This window comes from Macaca thibetana, chromosome 12, assembly GCF_024542745.1.
Source record: "Macaca thibetana thibetana isolate TM-01 chromosome 12, ASM2454274v1, whole genome shotgun sequence".
NCBI classification, from domain to species: Eukaryota; Metazoa; Chordata; class Mammalia; order Primates; family Cercopithecidae; genus Macaca; species Macaca thibetana.
This window is the reverse complement of record NC_065589.1, coordinates 89,072,844-89,096,210: the sequence shown is the minus strand read 5'-3', so window position 1 is coordinate 89,096,210 and position 23,367 is coordinate 89,072,844. Positions and strand designations below refer to the sequence as shown.

The following is a 23,367-nucleotide window of genomic DNA, read 5'->3' as shown; positions in this document are numbered from 1 at the left end:
CTTTTCCTATTCTAATACCTTTATTTCTTTCTCTTGCCTGTCAATCATGATTTTTTTCAAATTGTTGTACACCATTGATAGGAGACATTGCTTTTCTAAAGCAAAAATCACTAAGGGTTTCAGATACCTCAAGTTGCATGTGATTTTAATCTAAATCATATTAAAAAAATAATGTTCTGGGGTTCAAGTATGTATGATTTCAATACATTAAGGTTTATTTACATGAGATGAATATACAATTTATTGGTGTTTTTTCTTTTCTAAAGATTTAACTGGATTTGAGGGAAATACAGGCTGCAATGGTGAGAATAGTTAGAAGTGAGTACTCTTTTCCACTTTCAATAATCACTTTTAAATATGGTCCTGATGGATTTAAGGTTGTATTTGTTTGAAACAAAATCCACATGTACTACTAGAAAGAGATAGTTCCTGAATTTTGGTTACGAGTCCAGGTTTGAAAAGTTAGCCATTTTCTTCAAAAGAATGTGAAGTTTTAAAATAATTTCACATTTGAGGCAAACTTTTATCTTTCTGGAGTCTGTAATACTAGAGACTAGTAAAAGTTAGAATTTTGGAAGCAGATTACTTAAATCAGGCTTCGTTTTAATGGGGAATTCTGTCTTCCTTTTTTTTCTCATTTATTTCATTTTATGAATAACCCTTGACAGTTCTTTGGGTCTATTGGTCTATGTTTGCATGGTTTTCATGACTGTGTGCGTGCCATGTGCTCACATACACATCGACACAAATAGCAGATGAGTCAGAAATTTAGTCTGTATCACTATTTATTGGTGATTTTCTTATTACTTTAAATTAAAACACATATCTTCCCCATTATTCAGATAATAGATACTATTTCTAGTTACTATATAAAAATCACAAAGCTAATTAGAGAAACACAATGAAAATTCCCACATTTGCGCATGTTTTTTCCAGTGCTTGTATATGAATAAGTTAAAAACCAGTTACAATCATAGTGCATATGTAAGTAGACATTGTAATTTTAAAAAATAGTGTCATAATATCTCTTACCTTAAGGTAAGCCTTTTCTCAATATGGGGTATTTAAAAGAGTGTCCAGTGGAGAAATTACTAGTTCGAAGTATATGATATTTTTAAGAAAATAGGTCAAAAATCTTCTTTTTAATAAATGCTATTTCTTTCCAAAAATGTTTTTACCAATTTATATTTCCATCTGCAAAGAAAGAAAGGACCCATTTATCCCGTCTTTGCTAAAATATAATTTTGTTACAAATAGTGTTTAATTTTAATTTATAGTCCTTAATATGCACAATTATTAATTAAATTAATTAGAAGTTTTGCGAGATGATAGGGGAAATGTTGCTTTGTTTACAGGTTGGATTTTCATGTGCTTGTACACATAGTGGTAATCTCTGCTTACCTGTTACATCTTGCATTACATTTTTCCCTTTCTCCTATATTTGTGGCAGATTTTCTTATTTTATAGCTTCTCTGTGTTTTCTATTAATGGATTATACACTCCATTATATTAGTTGCTTTATATTGATTAACAAATTATCATCTTTAGCAATGTTATATGACAAGTTTGCTTTGCTAATAAGAATATGAATTTTAAGTCCATGGGGACTTGATACTTTTACTTTACTGTTAATTAATTGGTGAGTATTCAATATTTGGAATATTTAGTTCTTTATGTAATTATTTACTTCTTTCCTCTAATTGCCTGTCTTTTAAGGCACTTAACTTATGATTAATAACTTTACCAGGAAGTTTGCAGGAAAAAAACCAAAGCTGCTAATCAAATTATGAAGTACGTTCATATAAGCTTTAATGAGTTGTTTTGTTTTTTTCCCCAGAAGGAGAAAATGACTATTTCACCTATTAATACTTTATTATCTAGTTTAAGAAAAGAGTGCATTTATTCCATGGATAAGGTGTAATAAAAAATCAATCATTAAAATATAGGAGCAGACAAATATAACTTTGTTTACATTTTTGCAATTTTAGTATGCCTCTAGAGTACCCTGTAAAGCCCCTTCTTCATCTCTCCTTTGTGCTACTAGGGGTTCTTTTGTGTCTAGGGTTCTGTGCTTTTGTTTGACTTTATTTCACTTTCTATCCCCCATTAATTGTCAACCAGACTAGTCGGAGTGACTCTGACATAATTTTACAAGATAATATAATATTATTCCTCATTATTTTCTATAAATAAATGTCCCTGTTTTGAAATAGAAGACTACATAAGAAATAACCACATTATTCTACACATTTCAAAGAAAGAACACTTGTAATACATTCCTTACATATTTTGTCATGAAGAATTCAGAAGCCTTAAGGCCAACTAGGAAGCTGAGGTTTAGATTTTCTAATGGTTTGATGTCTCAGTGGAAACGTTTATTTTCTTTTTAATCAGGAGATTTATGGCAGAAGATAGCCAGCTAGCTGACAGATGTCTACTGGGAACCGTCTAAATGCTCTAGTGTTGTTTTAAATCTCTAGTTTTATATCTACTTGAACATTCTGAATTTTTCCCTTCCCCTCTTGGTGACTATTAATGAACAAGCTTGAACCATTGGTTTGCCATGTTATAAGATGAATACTGAGCAGTCATTAAATGCTATATCAAATGAACCACGAGAAATGTTTAGGTTGATGAATAGGATTTTAAAAATCACTTAATTTCATTATGTTTTTGAGGCTCATATATTCCTTTTTAAAAGCTTTCTTTATGAGGACTTCTTAATTTCATTATATTTTAATAATTATCTATTCCTTTTAAAGCCCCACTATCATATATTTTAGGTTTTGACAGCCATAGCATCTTCATAGAGTGAATATCCCTAAATTCAAGCATGGCTGAAGGGAGCTCTGTGCAACAAATTGCCTTGATATGCAAGGCATCTGCCTTATAAAAATGTTACTGCTTTCTAAACATTCTCTGTAAATTTAGCTCCACCCTTATTTCACTCACTCTATGGCCAAGTATTGTTTGTCACTTCATTCTCTCAACATTAGTAGTTATGTATAAAAACTATCTGTTAAGAGTTTTACATATTGGAATTACTCCATATGTTTCATACATCATTTTCTTATCCCTAATCCACTGCTCTTGTCTATCTCCCCTCCTGGATCCTAAGACAGAAGGCAGGAATACTGTCTTGTTGTCTGTTTTATTTCATTCTCATATTTCTTTTTATTTAATTCAAGAGAAAAGTTGAAAATACATCACAGAACCTGCCTATCAGATATGGTGTGGTCGAGTGGGCCACAGCACTGGTATCACCCCAGGTTGTTAGACATGTGCTATCTCTGGGCTTATCCCAGACCTACTCTATTGAAATCTGCATTTTATTTTATTTTTCTTTCCAACATTTATTTTAGGTTTACGGGGGCAGGTGGAGGTTTGTTACATGGGTAAATTACATGTTGTGGAGGTTTGGTGTGCAGATTATTTCATCACCCAGGTAATGAGAATAGTACCCAAAAGGTAGTTTTTCAGTTCTTAACCTCCTCATACCCTCCACCTTCAAGTAGGCCCTTGTGTCTATTTTTTCTCCTTTATGTCTATGTGTACTCAATATTTAGCTTACACTTATAAGTGACAACATGCTGTATTTGGTTTTTCTGTTCCAGTGTTAATTCTCTTAGGACAATGGTCTCCAGCTCCATCCATGTTGCTGTAAAAGACACGGTTTCATTTTTTTGTGGCTGTATAATATTCCATGGTGTATATGTAGCACATTTTCTTTATTTAGTCTACCAGTGATGGGCATCTAGGTTGATTCCATGTCATTGCTATTGTGAGTAGTGCTGCAATGGACATACACACATATATATATATCTTAATAGTAAAATGATTTATATTCCTTTGGGTATATACCTACTAATGAAATTGCTATGTCAAATGGTAGTTCTGTTTTAAACTCCTTGAGAAATCTTCAAAATGTTTTCCCCATTGGCAGAACTAATTTACATTCTCATTAGCAGTGTATAAACGTTCCCTTTTCTCTGCAACTTCACCAGCATCTGTTATTTTTGAATTGTTAATAGCCATTCTGACTGGTGTAAGGTGGTATCTCATTGTGGTTTTGATTTGCATTTCTCTAATTATTAGTGATGTTTATCATTTTTTCTTATGTTTGTGGGTCACATGCGTGCCTTCTTTTGAGAAGTATCTGTTCATGTCCTTTGTCCACTTTTTAATGGGGTTTGTTTTTTGCTTGTTTATTTAAGTTCCTTATAGATTCTGAATATTAGACTTCTGATGGGTATGTAGTTTGTAGATATATTCTTCATTTCTGAGGGTTGTGAAGGTTGTCTGTTTGTTGTCTGCTTTGCAGAGGCTCTTTAATTAAGCCCCACTTGGCAATTTTTGTTTTTGTTGCAATTGCTTTTGGCATCTTCATCATGAAATCTTTGCCAGGACCTATGTCCAGAGTAGTATTTCCTAGGTTATCTTCTAGAGTTTTTATAGTTTTAGGTTTTGCATTTAAGTCTATAGTCTATCTTGAGTTGACTTTTACATATGGTGAGAGGAATTTTAATTTTCTGCATATGCCTAGACAGTTATCTCAGCATCATTTATTGAATAGGAAGTCCATTCCTCATTGCTAGTTTTTTTTGACGTTGTTGAAGATCAGATGACTATAAGTGTATGGCTTTATTCCTGGGTTCTTTCTTCTGTTCCACTGGTCTATGTCTGTTTTCGTACCAGTAAGTACCACGCTGTTTTGGTTACTGTAGTCTTGTGGTATAGTTTGAAGTCAGGTAGTGTGATTCCTCTGGCTTTGTTTTTCTTGCTTAGTATTGCTTTGGCTATCTGGGCTCTTATTTGGTTCCACATGAACTTTAGAATAGGTTTTTTTTTTCTAATTCTGTGATGAATGTCCTTGGTGGTTTGATGGGATTGGTATTGAATCTGTAAATGGCTTTGGGCAGTATGGCCATTTTATCAGTATTGATTCTTCCATATTCATGAGCATAGACTGTTTAACCATTGTATCATCTCTGATTTCTTTCAGCAGTGTTTTGTAATTCTCAATGTAGAGATATTTCATTGCCCTGGGTAGCTGTATTGCTGTATTCCTAAGTGTGTGTGTGTGTGTGTGTGTGTGTGTGTCGTGAATGGGATTGCCTCTTTGATTTAGATCTCAGCTCTGACATTATCGGTGTGTAAAAGTGCTACTGATTTTTGTACATTGATTTTATATGCTGAAGCTTTGCTGAAGTTGTTCATCAGACCTAGTAGCCTTTTAGCAGAGACTGTAGGGTTTTCTAGTATAAAATCCTATTGTCCACAAACAGAGATAGTTTTATTTCCTCTCTTTCTATTTGGATAGTTTATTTCTCTCTCTTACTTGATTATTCTCACTAGGACTCCCAGTATGATGCTGAATATGAGTAGTGAGAGTGGGCTTCCTTGTCTTCTTCTAGAACTTAAGGAGAACGTTTCCAACTTCTGCCTATTCAGCGTGATGTTGGCTGTGGTTTTGTCATAGGTGGCTCTTATTTTAAGGTGCATTCATTTCATGCCTAGTTTGTTGAAGGTTTTTAACATGAAGGCATATTGAATTTTATTGAAAGCCTTTTTTGTGTCTATCAAGATGATCATGTGGTTTTTATTTTTTGTTCTGTTTATGTGTTGAAGCACATTTATTGATTCACGTATATTGAACCAACCTTGCATCCTAGGGATAAAACCTACTTGATCACAGTGCATTAACTTTTCGATGTGCTGCTGGATTCAGTTTGTTAGTATGTTGCTTTTACCTCTATGAAGATTTTTACATCTATGGTCATCATGGATATTGACCTGATGTTTTCTCCTTTCATTGTGTTTGTTTTTAGGTTTTGGTATGATAATGATACTGGCCTCACAGAGTAAGTTAGGGAGGATTTCTTCCTCTTCAATTTTTGGGAAGAGATTCAGTAAGATTGGCACCAGTTCTTTATAGGTCTGGTAGAATTCGACTGTTAGTCCCTCTTATCCAGGTCTTTATTTGGTTGGTAGGTTTTTTATTACTTATTCAATTTTGGAACTCACCCGGGAATTTATCCATTTTTTCTGTTTTCTAGTTTGTGTTAATAGAGGTGTTTACAATAGTGTCTGAGGGTTTTTTGTATTTCTGTGCATTCAGTGACAATGTCTCCTTTGTCACTTATGATTGTGTTTAATTTTCTATCCCTTTTTATTATTCTAATTAGTGGTTTATTAATCTTATTTATTTTTTCAAAGAACCAACTTTTGGCTTCATTGATCTTTTCTATGGTTTTTCACATCTAAATTTAGTTTAGTTTAGCTCTGTTTCTGTTTATTTCCTTCCTTCTGCTTGCTTTGAAGTCAGTTTGCCCTTGTTTTACTCATTCCTTTAGGAGTGATGTTATGTTGTTAATTTGAGATCTTTTAAACTTTTTCATGTGTGCTATAAACTTTCTTCTTAATACTGCTTTAGCTGTGTCCCAGAGATTCTGGCATGTTACATCTTTGTTTTTCGTAGTTTCAAAGAATTTCTTGATTTCTACCTCAATTTCATTGTTTGCCCAAAAGTCATTCAAGAGCAGGTTAATTTCCATGTAACTGCTTTTGACAGATCTTCTTTTTTTTTTTCTTTTTTTGAGACGGAGTCTGGCTCTTGTCACCCAGCCTCGAGTGCAATGGCACAATCTTGGCTCGCTGCAACCTCTGCTTCCTGGGTTCAAGTGATTCTTCTGCCTCAGCCTTCCCAGTAGCTGAGATTACAGGGTCCTGCCACCATGCCTGACTAATTTTTGTATTTTTAGTAGAGATGGGGTTTCACCATGTTGGCCAGGCTGGTCTCAAACTCCTGACCTCAGGTGATCCTCCCACGCTGGCTTGCCAAAATGCTGGGATTACAGGCATGAGCCACTGTGCCTGGCCCAATTGATGTCTATTTTTATTGCTCTGTGTTTTGAGAGTGTGGCTGGTGTGATTTCAGCTTTTAAAAAATTTGTTTATAATTGCTTTATGGGTGAACATGTGATTGATTTTAGAGTATTTGCCATGTGCAGATGAAAAGGATATATCTTCTGTTTTTAAGGGGTGAAGAGTTCTGTATATGTCTGTTAGGTACATTTGGTCAAATGTTGAGTTCAGGTCCTGAATTTCTTCGTTAGTTTTCTGCCTAAATGATCTGTCTAATACTGTTGGTTGCATGTTGAAGTCTCCCATTGTTATTGTGTGGTTATCTAAGTCTCTTTGTAGGTTCCTAAGTAGAGAATTTCTGTGTCCCAGTGTTGGTAGCAAATATAATGTCCTTCTTTTGTCTTTTTTGATCTTTGTTGCTTTAAAGTCTGTTTTGTCTGAAATTAGAATAGCAGCTCAATATTTTTTTGGCTTTCCATTTGCTTGGTAGATTATTGTCCATACCTTTACTTTGAGCCTATGGGTATCATTGCATGTGAGATGAGTCTCCTGAAGTCAGCATATGATTGAGTCTTGCTTCTTTATCCAAATCTTCACTTTGTGCCTGTTAAGTGGGATGTTTATCCTGTTAAGTGGGAATGTTTAGCCTCTTTATGTTTAAGGTAAGTACTGATATGTGTAGATTTGATCCTGTCATCATGTTGTTATAGTAGCTTGTTGTTATGTAAATTTGATCATGGTAGGTATTTTATAGTGTCAGTGGGCTATTTATTTAAGTGGGTTTGTGTGTGTGTGTGTGTGTGTGTGTGTCGAGTAATGGTCTTTCATTTTCATGTTTAGCACTCCCTTAAAGACCTCTTGTAAGGTGGGTCTGGTGATGACAAATTCCATGAGCTTGTCTGAAAAGGATTTTATTTTTCTTTCTCTTATGAAGCTTCATTTGGCTGGATAGGAAATTCTTAGTTGGACTTTCTTTTCTTTAAGAATGCTGAATATAGGTCCCACAATCTCTTCTGGCTTATAAGGTTTCTACTGAAAGGTCCATTACTAACCTGATGGTGTTCCATTTGTAGGTGACCTGCCCCTCCTCTCTAGTTGCCTTTAACATTTTTTTGTGTGTGTTGACCTTGAAGAATCTGATGACTGCATGTCTTGGGGATGGTCGTCTTTTATAGTACCTCAGAGGATTTTTCTGAATTTATCTTTAGTGCCTTAGCACGGTGTTGGCACTTATGTGGGCACTAAATTGTATCTGTAGGATAAATGAAAGGAATATTTTAGTTTTTGTAATTAAGGGGGTTGTTTTATTCTTAAAGTAATATATGCTTATAGTAAAAATTCAAGCTTACAGAAGACTGCAAATTCTGTTGTTCAGAGATTACCAAGTTTAGTGAGTGTATCTTTCTAGAAATTTTCTGGAAATATGAAAATTTACACAGACACACATACATATTTCCTGCTTTTTCTGTGTGTGATGATTTCAGGTCTGTGAAGGGTCTGGAATTTGATTTCACCTCACATAAAAGCTAAAAGTTAGCTTGTTATTATTTCATGGATTTTGGCAGAATAGACTTCTGTATTAGAGCAAAGGACATTTTTTACTCATGGCACAGGAAGTACATGAGCCATCATATGTCACCTATCAATGCAGTTTGTCACATATTGGTCTTTTCACACATGCTTGCGTATAGGGATATCCATTCTATGAAGATGGTATGACTATAGAAGTACAATATGTATTTGTGTGAGTTCCACTTGCTTCCTGTGTTTGTCCCAGATGGGACAAACAGTAGCCATTTTTTCTCACCTCCTTTTTCAATATTCCTTACTTCAAACACAATTATGAAAAGTGGCCTGGAGTGTTTGGGGCCTTGCATTGTTGGCATCCCCAGCAAGAAGTATTAGGAATTTATGAGAGTGGAGGAATGTCTCTCAATGATATCCACTCTTGATCTTCCATAATGTTGGCTTCTTGTGAATTTTCATGTGAGTATGGCACTCCATTGAACACCCTAAATAATGTGACAGTGGCTGGGGTCAGATTCACTTAGTTTTTCCTCATACAGTATTTACATAAGGCTATTATGAACAGAACTTCTAACAACAGGATTAGGCCAACCTGGAGTTTTGACTTTACTCATGTTTCCCCATGGTCCTGTACTCAGTCATCGTAAATAAATCTAAGAGGATATCAATAGGTTTTATTCTATAAAGCCAAACTGTAGTAGTCTAAGAACAATGTATTATCCAGCACAACTGATACAAGGGAGTTTACATATAACTGCTTATCTTTGTTCACCGTTGCAATAGATGATTTAATAGAATCTGAATTTCCATGGAGAGAGAGTCCATGGCTCACTCTGCCCATGTACAAACATATAGCCCAAAGGGATACAAGTCTGTCCAATCAGGATTTTTTATTAAACTTTATTTGGATCATCATTACGTTGGTCTGATTAAGCATGTGCCATGTCACTGAAGAGTTGTAGCCTGGATTGTATACATGGCATAAGCCAAAGTGCTCAGATATCAGGAGAAGCAAGTGAATTTCTATCAGCCAGATAGAAAAAATGTTATGCAAGTTCTTGTGTTTGTTTAGGTGGGAGGAAGGGTATCTTTTTGGGAGCAGCCATTTATGGCATCAGGCACAGCAGAGCAGTTTAGGACTGGCCATGCCCACATGAGTTTTTCTGTTTCATAGCACTTGGAAGAGATGACAAATGGAACAGCAGGCTGGATTGTCAGCCACAGATGCTACTTCACTCAGGCAGGCCATATGATTATTTTGCCAGGCTCTGATTCTGGAGCTAGGTGACAAACACAGCGTTAATTAACCCATCCTCTTCCCCACAGCTCTTGGTGTACAAGCCATTTCTTCCCCAGATGTCAGAATTATTGCTTTCTCTACAGCCATGAAATTTTGTGTGCCCTATTTCAGTATAACTTTGCTTTTCTTCTCTCCAGTCCTCTATTAATCTAACCCAGAGCTTTCATATGAAAGTGTTAAATGCAAGCGGAACAGAGACATTTTTACAAAATATATAGAGACCCATTATACCTCCCATATTTGCCCACATAGGCCATGGTAGAGGGATTCAGTTAGCAGTAATGTTAGCCATCTGTGTTTGCAGTTTCTGCATTCACAGATTCAAGTAACCTTGGATTGAATATATTTGCAAAAGAACACAGTAAAAGTAGAAACACAACAATAAAATCACAGATAAAAACAATTTAGCATAACAACTATTTACATAGCACTTACATTGTATTAGGTGTTATGAATAATCTAGAAATGACTTAAGGACTACAGGAATATGTGCATAGGTTATATAAAAATACTATACCATTTTATGTAATAGACTTGAGTATTGAGTTTGGAAAATCTAATACCTTGACTATTATTATATTATTAGGTGGCCTTTGCAACAAACGTCACAACATTGCCAGACTGTAGATGGGTCTGGAAACCAGCAAATATGACCCAGTTTAGTTTCATGGGCCATAGTGGTATGGCTGGAAGTGACTGATTGGCCTGAAACAGCAGCCCTGTAACCTGAAACCAGGTAGGGTGGTGATGTAGGCACCTTTATCAAAGAGAGCCATAAATATTCTTATTCCTGCCATCCCTTCTTAGTGTTGACCAATACTTGTGTTTCAGGCCAAGGATAGGATTTACAATTTATTTTAAATGTGATAGAAGCTGTTGATCAATAATGAGCAGAACAGGGAAGATAACTAATTAAATTAAATTATTATTATTATTTTTTGAGACAGAGTCTTACTCTGTCACCCAGGCTGGAGTGCAGTGGCATGATCTCGGCTCACTGCAACCTGCACCTACAATGTGCAACCTGCACGTTCAAGCGATTCTCCTGCCTCAGCCTCCTGAGTAGCTGGGACTACAGGCATGCGCCACCAGGCCTGGCTAATTTTTTGCATTTTCAGTAGAGACGGGGTTTCACTGTGTTAGCCAGGATGGTCTCGATCTCCTGACCTTGTGATCTGCCCACCTCGGCCTCCTAAAGTGCTGGGATTACAGGTGTGAGCAAATGCGCCCAGCCATTAAATTTAAGTTTTAACAGGAACCACCTGCCTTTTGTGTGAAGAATAGATTATAATGGGGGTACATTTAAGATGCTAAGGCATAGCAGATTATCAAGCAATTCTACACCTAGGTATATACCCAAGAACAATGAAAACATGTCTACAGAAAATTTGTATGTAAATGTTCACAGCTTAAATTTTTCATAATAGTCAAAAGTAGAAATAACATAAATGTGCATCCACTGATGAATGGATAAATAAAATATATATAGCTGTATAATGGAATATTATTTGGCAATAAAAAGAAATGAAGTACTCGTATATGCTACAATGTGAATGAACATTGAAAACATTGTGCTAAGTGAGAGAAGACAGTCATGAAGGCAACATATTGTATGATTCAATTTATATGAAACATTCAAAATAGGAAAATTCATAGACAACGAATCAGATTAGTGATTACCTATGTCTATGGATGATGGTAGGATTTAGGGTTCTAGCAAAGGGGAGTGGTTTACTTTTTGAGAAAAGGAAATGCTCTAAAATTAATTGTGGTGATAGACACACAACTGTGTGACTATATTGCATTGTATACTTTGAATAATACAATGAGTGAATTATCAGATATATGAATTATATCTCAATAAAACTTTTTTTAAAACAATCTAAGTCAGCATTTCAGAATCCTGGCGGCTGCTTGGTCTATAGTTGGAGTGGTGGAATTGGTGAAAAGTGGCACAAATCTGAAAGTGGAGCCAACAGAATTTGCTGCACAATCAAATATAAAATGTGAAAGAAACAAGTTGCTAGAAAGGAGTACACGGTTTTTGGCCAAACTGTACCAAATGCTGCTGAGGATTTGTGTAAGATAATGATTAAGAATTGATCATTGGATATGACCCTGACCTTGTCACATAAGATTTCCACATAGTGGCAGGACCTAAAGCCTGTGAAGTTTAAGAGAGAATGGGAGGATAGGGATATATAGACATACATAATTATTTTCAAAAGTTTTACATTACGTGTGAATAGATGGATGTAGGGGTACCTGAAGAGAGATGTGTGGTGAAATTACTTTATTCAAAGATTATTATGAATATAACATCTTTGCATGTTGGTAATAATGACTTGTTAGAAAAGATAAACTAACACAGAAAAGTCAAATCCTTGAATATGTGAGGGCAGGGGACTTAAAGGGACAGTTCACCATGGTAACAGCTGGACTTGCCAAATTTGGTATGGGGGTAATAGAAACAAGCAAGCGATACATTTAACATGGTAGTATGCAAAATTCTCTCCTGATTGTTTATATGTTCTCTGTTAAATGTAGATGCATAGTGATCAGCCATGAGAAAAAGAAAGTGTGGAGATGACAGTATAAGGAAGTCAAATAAACTGCAAAATTGTTGTCTGAAAGATGGAGATTGATTTGGACTCCACTGCAATGTGGGCATAGATTTAAAATGAGAAGAAGTGGAATAATTTGGGAGTTTCGTGCCAGCCATGTTCACCTGTTTGCATGTAGAAGTGGAGTACAGGAAAGTGGGTTTAACTAGCCAGTGTTTTCCTTTGCTGGGATTGCTATAATTAATACCACAGACTGGGTGCCTTAAACAATAAAAATGTATTTTCTCTCACAGTTCTGGAGGCTAGAAGTCCAAAATCAAGATGTCAGCAGTGTTGATTTTATTCTGAGGCCTCTTTTTGTGATTGACAAATGGTTGCCTTCTCTCTGTGTCTTCACATGGTTTTCCTGTGTCCTAATCTCCTCCTTGAAGGGTATCAGTCAGATTAGATTAGGGTCCACCCATCTCACCTTATTTCGTCTAATTACCTTTTGAAATCCCCTATTTCCAAATATGGTTCCATTCTAAGATACTAGGGGTTAGGACTTGAACCCATGAATTTTTGGAATGTGGCAGGCAAGGGCAATTCAGCCCATAACAACAAATGCTGTAGTTTTAAAATGTAAATATATTAGAGTTAGAGAGGGTGTATGTAAGAGAAGTGTAATCCTGTTCTCATATAGCTTACCACTTAAGAAAGGGGGACAAATAAGAAACAAAAAACCCACCATTTTTCAGTAAATTGGGGGTGATAATTGCTAAGAAGGAAAGTTAAGGTGGGGTGAGAAGATAGAGAGTGAGTAAGGTGTGTGTGCTGTTTTATATAGGCTGATAGGAAAGCTCTTGGTGATGTGACATTTGAGCAGGAAGGAAGGAAGATCTGAAGGAAACAAGAGCAGGGAGCCATGAACCTACAACTGGGCAGAGAAAGCACAATCACACATGCGCTGAGGCAAGCTAGTAATTGGCATATTTAAGGAACAGCCAGGAGACATAAGTGACTGATGTGAACATGGTAGGAAATGAGATCAGAAAGGCATTAAGTAGAAGCTCTCCTATCTGGTGAACTTATGACTACAATTTATTTAATTCAAAAGTTGATGATATCAGGGAATCATATGGTACCTATTTACCTTTAAAAGGGAGGTACAATTTACACAGAGTGAAATGCATTGATTTTAAGTGCACAGTTCGTTTGGTTTTTGCTATTGTAAAACCTTGTGTAACTCATACCACGTTAGAAACTACATCTAAAATAGTTCTGCTACGTGGTGCTCTTGTTCTCCAATCCCCTGAACGCCTACACACTGAGCATGCAATGTTTCCTCAAGGGTGGGCAGGGAGAATCCTCATTATTTTCTCTGGCTCTTTCACTGATGTTTCTGATGAAAACAATGTAAGTGTTACTACTAGTAATAATAACTAATGTATAATGAGTTCTTATGTGCCAGGCACAGTTATAAGAGGTTACATGTTACATCCCTGTACTCATCCTAGTCTTACAAGGTAACTACTATTATTCACATTCTGTGAATAGGAAAACCAAGGCCTTAAACATTTAAGGAACTTGAATCAAGTTGCACAATTAGTGAGTGTTGGAACCCAGACTCAAATCATGACAAAGTAACTCTGAAACGTTTTCTTTTACAGCCTATGTTAGGTTCCCTCCTAAGAATTGAACTTTATGTTATCAATATTCTCCCTTTCCTTAGTTGATATGCAAATGAGGACTTTTTTGTTGTTTTTCTTCAGTTTTGTTTATTTCTTCTCTTCTACCATCTTTCAGTAAAAAGCATTTATTTAGCACTATATTTGTTGGCTTCTTTGTCTCTTAGTTTAACCTTTAGTGTGATGTGATTATTACAGTGGACACTTTGGTTTAGGCTGTGAGTGGATTTCCTGGGTTTAACTTAAGTTTTTGTCTTTTTTGTTTGTTTGTCTGTTTTGACAGAGTCTTGCTCTGTTGCCCAGGCTGGGGTGCAATGGCACACTCTTGGCTCACTGCAGCCTCCGCCCCGCAGGTTCAGGTGATTCTCCTGCCTCTGCCTCCTGAGTAGTTGGGATTACAGGAGTCCACCACCATGCCCAGCTAATTTTTACATTTTTAATAGAGACAGGGTTTCGCCATGTTGATCAGGCTGGTTTCGAACTCCTTACTTTTAGGTGATCTACGTGCATCGGCCTCCCAAATTGCTGGGATTATAGGTGTGAGCCACTGTGCCCGGCCAATTTTTTATCTTTATTCATGCAAAGATCTGTTTCCCTATCAGTCAGACCTGAAGCTAATTTATGGTGTTTTTTCAGGGCTTACTCACTACATTTATCAGCCTATAAACCAAACTCTGCAAAATTATTTGGTCATTAGCTCACAGAAGCTCCTGCCTATTTAAAACATTTAAAGTATGCTGAGTGCCTGAAACTTCTGGAAGGATTACCAGCAGCCTTATACTAGTTTCCAGGATCCCTTGGCAGCCTCAAGGATAGCCTCATAAAATAGACTGAAAAAATTTGCTCCCATTACACAATTTTCTACAAAAGAAAGTTTATGACTATAGATAAAAATGTCTAATAGCAAGTAAAGTAGATTCCCTGAGTAATAACTTCCTAATTAAAAAAGAACAACAAATAACAAACCAAAGCAAAAACAAAAACTTTTTTCTTTTTAACAACATAGTGACAAAGTCCTAAACTTTATCGATAAACTGAAAGGATCTACCCTATCTTAAGACTGAATACAGGAAATTTGATAGCTTGAATTGTTTCATATCTCAAATTTAGAAAATATATTTCTTATATTTAAAATCAATTTTTTTTTTTTTTTTTTTTTTGAGATGGAGCTTCTCTCTTGTTGCCCAGGCTGGAGTACAGTGGTGCGATCTCTGTTCATTGCAGCCTCTGCCTCCTAGGTTCAAGCCATTCTGCTGCTTCAGCCTGCTGAGTAGATGGGATTACAGGCACACACCACCATGCCCGGTAATTTTTGTATTTTTAGTAGAGACAGGGTTTCAGTATGTTGGCCAGGCTGGTCTCCAACTTCTGACCTCAGATGATCCGCCCGTCTCGGCTTCCCAGAGTTCTGGGATTACAGGCATGAGCCACTGTGCCCAGCCTTAAAATCAATTTTTAATAAAGATAGGAAATATGGTACACATTTTCAACTAAAAATACTATAATATAGACAATCTTGCTGATACCATTACTTAATGTTTTTGAAACAATTAGGAAAAGGGTAATAGTATTGGATAGAAAAGGCTGTAGTTGAGACAAGTTGCTCATGCACTACATTGGCTTGGCAAGCCAGGGATATTGAAGAACTTGGATTTTCTGACTGTTTGAGAAACAGAACAGTATTTGCAAATAAGTAGGGGTTTCCTGGAATAGAAACATAATGCAGATGCTGATTCTCTTAAATAAACCTGGGCCACCAACTGTGCTTATGTTGATTAGTATTCTGTGTTTAAAGTACCATTTTTCTGCTCAGTTTTCTTCTCTTAAGAGGAATATTGAAATACAATATACAAGATTATTATTTTATAAGTGCCAGGGGATTAGATCTCTGTGAATGATAAAGTTTAGCCTGTTTTCAAGGCTTAGGTGTTTTCAAGATGTAGATAAAATTTAAAAACTTAAAAAAATAAGGAGAGTCTGTTTCGTAATTAGATAAGAAGTTTAAACAGCAACTTAGTTTTTCACATGAAATGGTATAGTTAGAATTCTTTCAGTGCTAATGTCTTAATATATAGTGCTACCAGGCTATGAAATCAGGATAATTTGAATACTACTTGAAGTGGCAATAATATGTAATTTTGACTTTTTATCATAACTAAAGTTTAAATTAAATTCTCAATAACCTCAGCTGTTAGGCTCTTATTAGGAAATGACTTAGCTTAGACATTTTAATATTTAATTAATACTGAGTGATTTCAGATTTTATATTATAATAATATTCTTCATCTTTTCTTAAACAATATTTTAAATTCTTTATCTTGCTTAAGCTTCACAATATTTTATGAGATTGATGGGACAGGAAATATGTTAAAAACAAATGAAGCACTGAAAAGCAAGATACCTATCTAAGGTCATCTCTTTATTTGATGACAGAGCCAGGCATGGTGCTGTTTACATCTTCCAGGATCATTTATGTATAAGGTACTCCTTATAAACTTGGGGATGGCTGTGTAGTGACCATCAATGTTATATGTACTTCTCCATGGAATTATTTTCTACGATAAACTGAAAGGATCTACCCTATCTTAAGACTGAATACAGGAAATTTGATAGCTTGAATTGTTTCATATCTCAAATTTAGAAAAGAATGTACACAGTAACAGGAAATAAGTATGGGACAATAATTCCTTTATTATCAGGTTTAGAGGCTGATTTCCAATATTTAGCTATCATTTTTATAGAAAATTAAAGTGGAAATGAAACAAAGTAGATAATAACATGTTACTTTTTCTAAGAAAAAAACACCCAAATGTCATGTATTCTTTGGATTTACATATATCTCTCCATTTTATATGTGTGTATATATATATATTCTGAATAAATGTAAATGTAATTTTTTTCTAGTTACTAAAATAAAATCTGTTACAATAATTATTTTGTAACTGGCACTTTATGTGAATTTTGAATTTGTTGCTAGTTTAGGTTGGTTATAACAGGCGACAGAATTTCTGTTGCTTTATGGTGCTGTCAGCTGCTGTTAATTTAAAGAGCTTGTGCTCATCAAATTATACTTTGGGCCGGGCGCGGTGGCTCACGCCTGTAATCCCAGCACTTCGGGAGGCCGAGGCGGGCGGATCACAAGGTCAGGAGATCGAGACCACGGTGAAACCCCGTCTCTACTAAAAATACAAAAAATTAGCCGGGCGCGGTTGTGGGCGCCTGTAGTCCCAGCTACTCGGGAGGCTGAGGCAGGAGAATGGCGTGAACCCGGGAGGCGGAGCTTGCAGTGAGCCGAGATCGCGCCACTGCACTCCAGCCTGGGCTGGGCGACAGAGCGAGACTCCGTCACCAAAAAAAAAAAAAAAAAAAAAAAAAAAAAAAAAAAAAAAAAAAAAAAAAAAAAAATTATACTTTGATGTTTTTATTCTGAGACACACGTTTATGAAATATTTCAGGTGTCTTTGTATTTAATACTGTTCACCCCAAATAGCTCTGTCAAAACTTCATCACTTATCTTATTCACATCAATAAGTTTATATTTTACTTGATATTATTTGAAATGTAACAAATGGTATCAGATTATGTTTTGTCTGATTTACTTACTTTATAGATAAAAGTTGGTTAACCAGGTAGTTAAACAAATGTAGTAGTATAAATAAAATGCTCAATGTAGTATAAATAAAACAAATATGTGTAAGGTATTCATTCTACACTTACCTTGGAAAATGTCTCTTAATAATTATGTGTCTATCTTTGTTATAGCCGTTAGAATTCTTGCTCTGATTATTTTAAATCATTTATATTAATATGTTTTTCCTCTGATAAATTGGATGCATGCTATCTATTCTAAATACACATTTATCGTAGATACTTTCTATGCAGATCAGCTGGGATTTTGGAGGCTATGTAATTATTAATCATGCCTTGTAATTGCTCTACTTAAGAATATGAGAACAATTTTTGTTATTTTATATGTTTATTTTATTTTATTTTTATGTATGTATGTATTATTTTTTTTGAGACAGAGTTTCGCTCTTGTCACCCAGACTGGAGTGCAGTGGTTCAGTCTCGGCTCACTGCAACCTCCACCTCCCAGGTTCAAGTGATTCTCCTGCCTCAGCCTCCCAAGTAGCTGGGAATACAGGCATGTGCCACCATGCCTGGCTAATTTTTGTATTTTTAGTACAGACATGGTTTTACCATGTTGGCCAGACTGGTCTCAAACTCCTGACCTCAGGTGATCCACCTGCCTCGATCTCCCAAAGTGCTGGGATTACAGGTGTGAGCCACCATGCCCAGCTCTGTTTTATGTTTTGATAATTATCTGTTCTGCAAGATGCTTTATAAGTATGATTCTACGTAATCCTCATAACAAATGAGGTTTAGGTTTGGCATTTCTATCCACATTATACATGTGAGGAAACTGTGGCTTAGAAAGTCTTCTATTCCTAGGAGGTGTATGGACCTAGACGTGTCTGTCTAAAAAGGCCAGATCTCAGATGCTATAATATAATATATCCTAGGATGATTTCTATTTCAGTATTATTGGCTAGTCAGAAGTACTGAATTAGAGTAAACTCAGAATTGCACTGTTTGACAACCTAGTGCTATAAAGAATATCATGATATGACTTTAAGGTCATTACAATACAACTTAAAGGAATCAAATAGTTTGTCAAGGGCCTAGCAGAGTAGTGGCAGATCTAGTATTAGGTATTAAAATGTTAGCCAACTAGCTTGCTAGCAACTTTCATTTATTTAGGCTTTTAATTTTGGATTCGAAGGCTTGAGTGCTGATATATTTGAGAGCACTAAGTAAGTCCTACATTTCATGTTATATGTTCTTTATCCAAAAATCTATGTGTACAATTAATGAAATTTTCTTCTTTTTTTTTTAATACAGTGGAATGTATGCTGCTTTTATCTTGGAGTTCACCTGTGTGGCTTGGATTTATCACAGTAGCATTTGTCTTCAATCTGTGTGTTAACTAGAAATCAAGGAAAGACATGAGGAGATTTGTTTACTGCAAGGTGGTTCTAGCCACTTCATTGATGTGGGTTCTTGTTGATGTCTTCTTACTGCTGTACTTCAGTGAATGTAACAAATGTGATGATAAGAAGGAGAGATCTCTGCTGCCTGCATTGAGGGGTAAGTGCTTATGAAGCAAATATTTTTATAGAGATGCCTTGACAAAATAAGAAACTTCAGAATCAGAAGAGTTTTGCCTTAGTGAGTTAGAAGAGCATTTTGGCAGCACTATTAATGCATGTTTAACCATGGGGAAGTTACTTTACTTTTCTTGGTCTTAGGTGTCTTCTTGGAAGAAATAAGAACAGTTAGCTAACCTCTAAGATAGTGTTGAACCTAATAAATTCTGGTGTTCTATGACTGTATGAAAAGAACAGTTTAGTGAACATTCAAACTGGGCAGAATTTTAAATCTAGGCTCCTAGAAGCCAAAAGCCTTTAAAGACCAAGCACATAACATAAAACGGAAAAACCACTAAAGTGAGACAGGTGGCGATTTTAGCAAACGAACTGTGCATGAATGACACCACTAAAGACTTCCAAAACAGTTGAAATAAAACAACCAGTTTTTAAAACAAAACACATGGTGGTATGCAGATTTACCAGATTGCAGGCTGTATGTTAAGTGAAAAAGATAATTTCAAGTATACTATAAAATTACTTTAATTCAGTATTTTCCTCTTGAGGGACCAGTTTCAAAGACTAAATATGAATGTAAACATAATAATTTGTATGAATGGTTATTTATCAAGTAAAGCCACAGAAATTTGTTTTCTGTGAAGTTATTCCAAACGATTTTCTCTATGCTTTCTTTTTTGTTGACTTCAAGATCTATAAATATGTTTCTGAAGTATTCCTAGAAAATTCAATACTTCTAAAATATGTAAGAGTACTCAAAATTAGTTTTGTTCTCATTGAACGAACATATTCTCTGTTTGGCAAAAGTTTTATGCATAAATATGACAAAAAGCAAGCTTCAATTGAAGTTTGATGAAATGTTTGTACCTTTTGGAAAAGTGAATCTAAATTATCAAGTTGAGATTTACATTTATTTAATGAATGTGATCTGCTTTTAATGTTATAGATATTTTTGAGATATTTATTGAACAAAATATTTTAATAAGCAGAATTTCATTAACACTCTCAGGTTATATGAAGTTTAGGGAAACAGAAGAGCTTTTCCAAAATTTAATTTTTGTTCAAAGAGTATTTTAGATATGTTGAGTTTGCTTTAGATTACAAAAATACTCTTGTTCATTTAGGGAAATCCTGAATCGCTTCCTTGTCTTTTAAAATGGAGCTTTCATTTTAGATTTTGACCAATATAAATAATTAAAAAAATTTTGGGAGTGACTGATGCTAGACCCATTTAGGTAGTTTACATGCATTTTTTATGCCTTTATACTACAGTTATTCTGAGAGGGGAACATTGTAAGTCCGTGTTTTTGACAAATGAACAGGGGGAATGATTTGCTGATCTTTAGTTAAAACCCCAGAATTAATCAGCCTTTTCAGCTTCTTTGTCAAAATCAGTTGAGTTGCTGCTTGGCTGAATGCAGAAAAGTGTTTTTGATGGATTACATCAGTTTGGAATGATCACTCTGTCATTTGTTGAAGGAAACCATCTAGGTTGGTCACACACACACACAAAAATGTTACAATCTGATTCAGCAAAACTTTGATAGGCTTTTCTACAAGTAACAAAAAGGTACAGTTTTGCTGATTTATGTCCTTAATGCTCCTTAAGTCTTAAATCTCAAAATGTGAAATTTAACAATGCAAGGCAAAAATAACTTTTCCTTGTACTTAAATTGTAATTAAACTGTTGTTCTCTTTGTTTATAAGACTTGTTGTTTTACTTAATTCAGGTTGTTAAAAAAATATAGACTTGGTGGCTAACAAAGAGCAGATATTTATTTCTTACAATTTTGTAGACTGGGGATTCCAAGATGAAGGTGCTAGCAGATGCAATTTCTGATAAGGGCCTGTTCCTTATAAACAGCTGTCTTCTCACTAACCTCACTAGGCAGAATAGTTGAGAAATCTCTCTGGGGCATATTTTGTAAGGGCACTAATCGCATTCGTGAAGGTTCCACCTTCATGACTTAATCACCCCCCAAAGGCCCTATCTCCTAATATCACTTTGAGGTTAGGATTTCAGTATATGAATTTTGCAGAGACACAAACATTCAGTACATTGTACTACTTTCAAGTTTTATATTAATACTATTTGTCTTGAATAAATGGAAAATAGACTTAAGGGTTTTAATTTCATTTTCAATTGTCACTTATTTCAGAATTTTACTTTAGGAATTTGTATCTTGTTTTCAAAATATTTTATTTGTAAGCAGATGATGCTATGCAAAATGTACCTAACTGAATTTTTCGTGTTTTAGGTCTGCTAAAAACAGGCTTTTTTACTTATAAAAAGATCCTTCTGAACCTGTGCATGTCCATTATTAAAGCAAAGGTTTTGGAGTAGACAGTTTCTGATATCACTTATATGTCTAAAGTTTAAACAATTCATAAGGACCCAATATTAGCATACACTATTAGTTAATTTTTGAGATATTTTCATTCATTCCTTTATTCATCAATTAATTAATTATTTATTAAGTTCTTACTGTATGCAAATCCTGGGGATATAACTGAGGTCCCTGACATTTGGGACATAAGGGAACAAGGCTCCCACCTGTCATGGAGCTTAAAGTCAAATATATAGTAAACATTTTTCTCTTTCTATATGTATTTTTGTGACTGTGTGTGTGTGTGTGTGTGTGTAATCATGTGACATATAATGATTTTTTGGTCAACAACTGACTACATATATGATGGTGATCCCATAATATTTTAGTAATGATCACCGACATTGAGTTAGTTTTTTTCACATGATTTTTGGCCACATGTATGTCTTCTTTTGAGGAGTGTCTGTTCATGTCTTTTGTCCACTTTTTAGTGTTTTTTTTTTCTTGTAAATTTGTTTTAAGTTCCTTATAGATGCAGGATATTAGACCTTTGTCAGATGCATAGAGTGCAAAAATTTTCTCCCATTCTGTAGGTTGTCTGTTTACTCTGTTGTTAGTTTCTTTTGCTGTGCAGAAGCTTTTTAGTTTAATTAGATCACATTTGTCAATTTTTGCTTTTGTTGCAATTGCTTTTGGTGTCTTCATCATGAAATCTTTGTCTGTGTCCATGTCCTGAATGGTATTGCCTAGGTTGTCTTCCAGGGTTATTATAGTTTTGGGTTTTACTATATTCAAGTCTTTAATCCATCTTGAGTTAATTTTCTATATAACGTAAGGAAGGTGTCCAGTTTCCATATTCTGCATATGGCTAGCCAGTTCTCCCAGCACCATTTATTGAATAGGGAATCCTTTCCCAATTGCCTATTTTGGTCAGGTTTGTCAAAGATAAGATAATTGTAGGTGTGCAGTCTTATTTCTGGGTTCTGTATTCTGTTCCATCGGTCTATATGTCTGTTTTTGTACCAGTACCATGCTGTTTTGGTTACTGTAGCCCTGTAGTATAGTTTGGTGTCGAATAGCATGATGCCTCTAGCTTTGTTCTTTTTGCTTAGGATTGCTTTGGCTTTTGGGCTTTTTTTTTTGGCTTCATATGAATTTTAAAATAGTCTTTTCTCTTTCTGTGAAGAATGTTAATGGCAATTTAATGGGACTAGAAAAAAGCTCAACATCACTGATTATTAGATAATTGCAAATCAGAACCACAATGAGATTCCATCTCATGCCAATCAGAATGGCTACTATTAAAAAGTCAAAAAACAACATATGCTGGCAAGGTTGTGCATAAAAAGGAACACTTATTTCCTGTTGGTGGGAGTGTAAATTAGTTCAGCCATTGTGGAAGACAGTGTGGTGATTGATTCATCAGAGACCTAAAGACAGAACTACTATTCAACCCAGCAATCTCATTAGTGTATAATACCCTAAGGAATAAAAATTGTTCTATTATAAAGAGACATTCATGCATATGTTCATTGCAACACTATTCATATTAGCAAAGACATGGAATCAACCTAAATGCCCATCAATGATAGGCTAGATAAAGAAAATGTGGTACATATATACCATGGAATACTATGTAGCCATAAAAAAGAATGAGATCATGTCCTTTGCAGGGACATGGATGGAGCTGGAGGCAATTAGCCTTAGCAAACTAATGCAGGAACAGAAAACCAAATAGCTCATGCTCTCATTTATAAGTGGGAGCTAAACAATAAGGACACATGGACATGTAGACAGGAACAACACACACTAGGGTTGAGGGCAGGAGGAGAGAGAAGATCAGGAAAAATAACTAATGAGTAATGAGTATTAGGCCTAAAACCTGGGTGATGAACAAATGTGTACAACAAACCCACATGACACATGTTTACTGATGGAACAAACTGAACTTAA

At 35.3% G+C, this 23,367-nt stretch overlaps 1 protein-coding gene and 1 long non-coding RNA gene across 7 annotated transcripts in view; one reads left to right on the top strand and one right to left on the bottom strand.

The window, feature by feature from the left end:
• The window catches only part of GALNT13 (polypeptide N-acetylgalactosaminyltransferase 13), a 612,881-nt gene that overhangs the window by 56,372 nt on the left and 533,142 nt on the right, over positions 1-23,367 (top strand). For 5 of the 6 annotated variants that reach the window (XM_050752066.1, XM_050752064.1, XM_050752065.1 and 2 more), the window contains exon 3: positions 18,825-19,070. The exons of the other annotated variant lie outside the window; for it this stretch is intronic. In XM_050752066.1, coding sequence (XP_050608023.1) covers positions 18,929-19,070 — 142 coding nt within the window. In that variant the 5' untranslated portion in view covers positions 18,825-18,928. The remainder of the gene's footprint in view (positions 1-18,824; positions 19,071-23,367) is intronic. 6 annotated transcript variants of the gene reach the window in all.
• The window catches only part of LOC126932844 (uncharacterized), a 232,934-nt gene that overhangs the window by 6,537 nt on the left and 203,030 nt on the right, over positions 1-23,367 (bottom strand). The gene's annotated exons all lie outside the window — the stretch shown is intronic.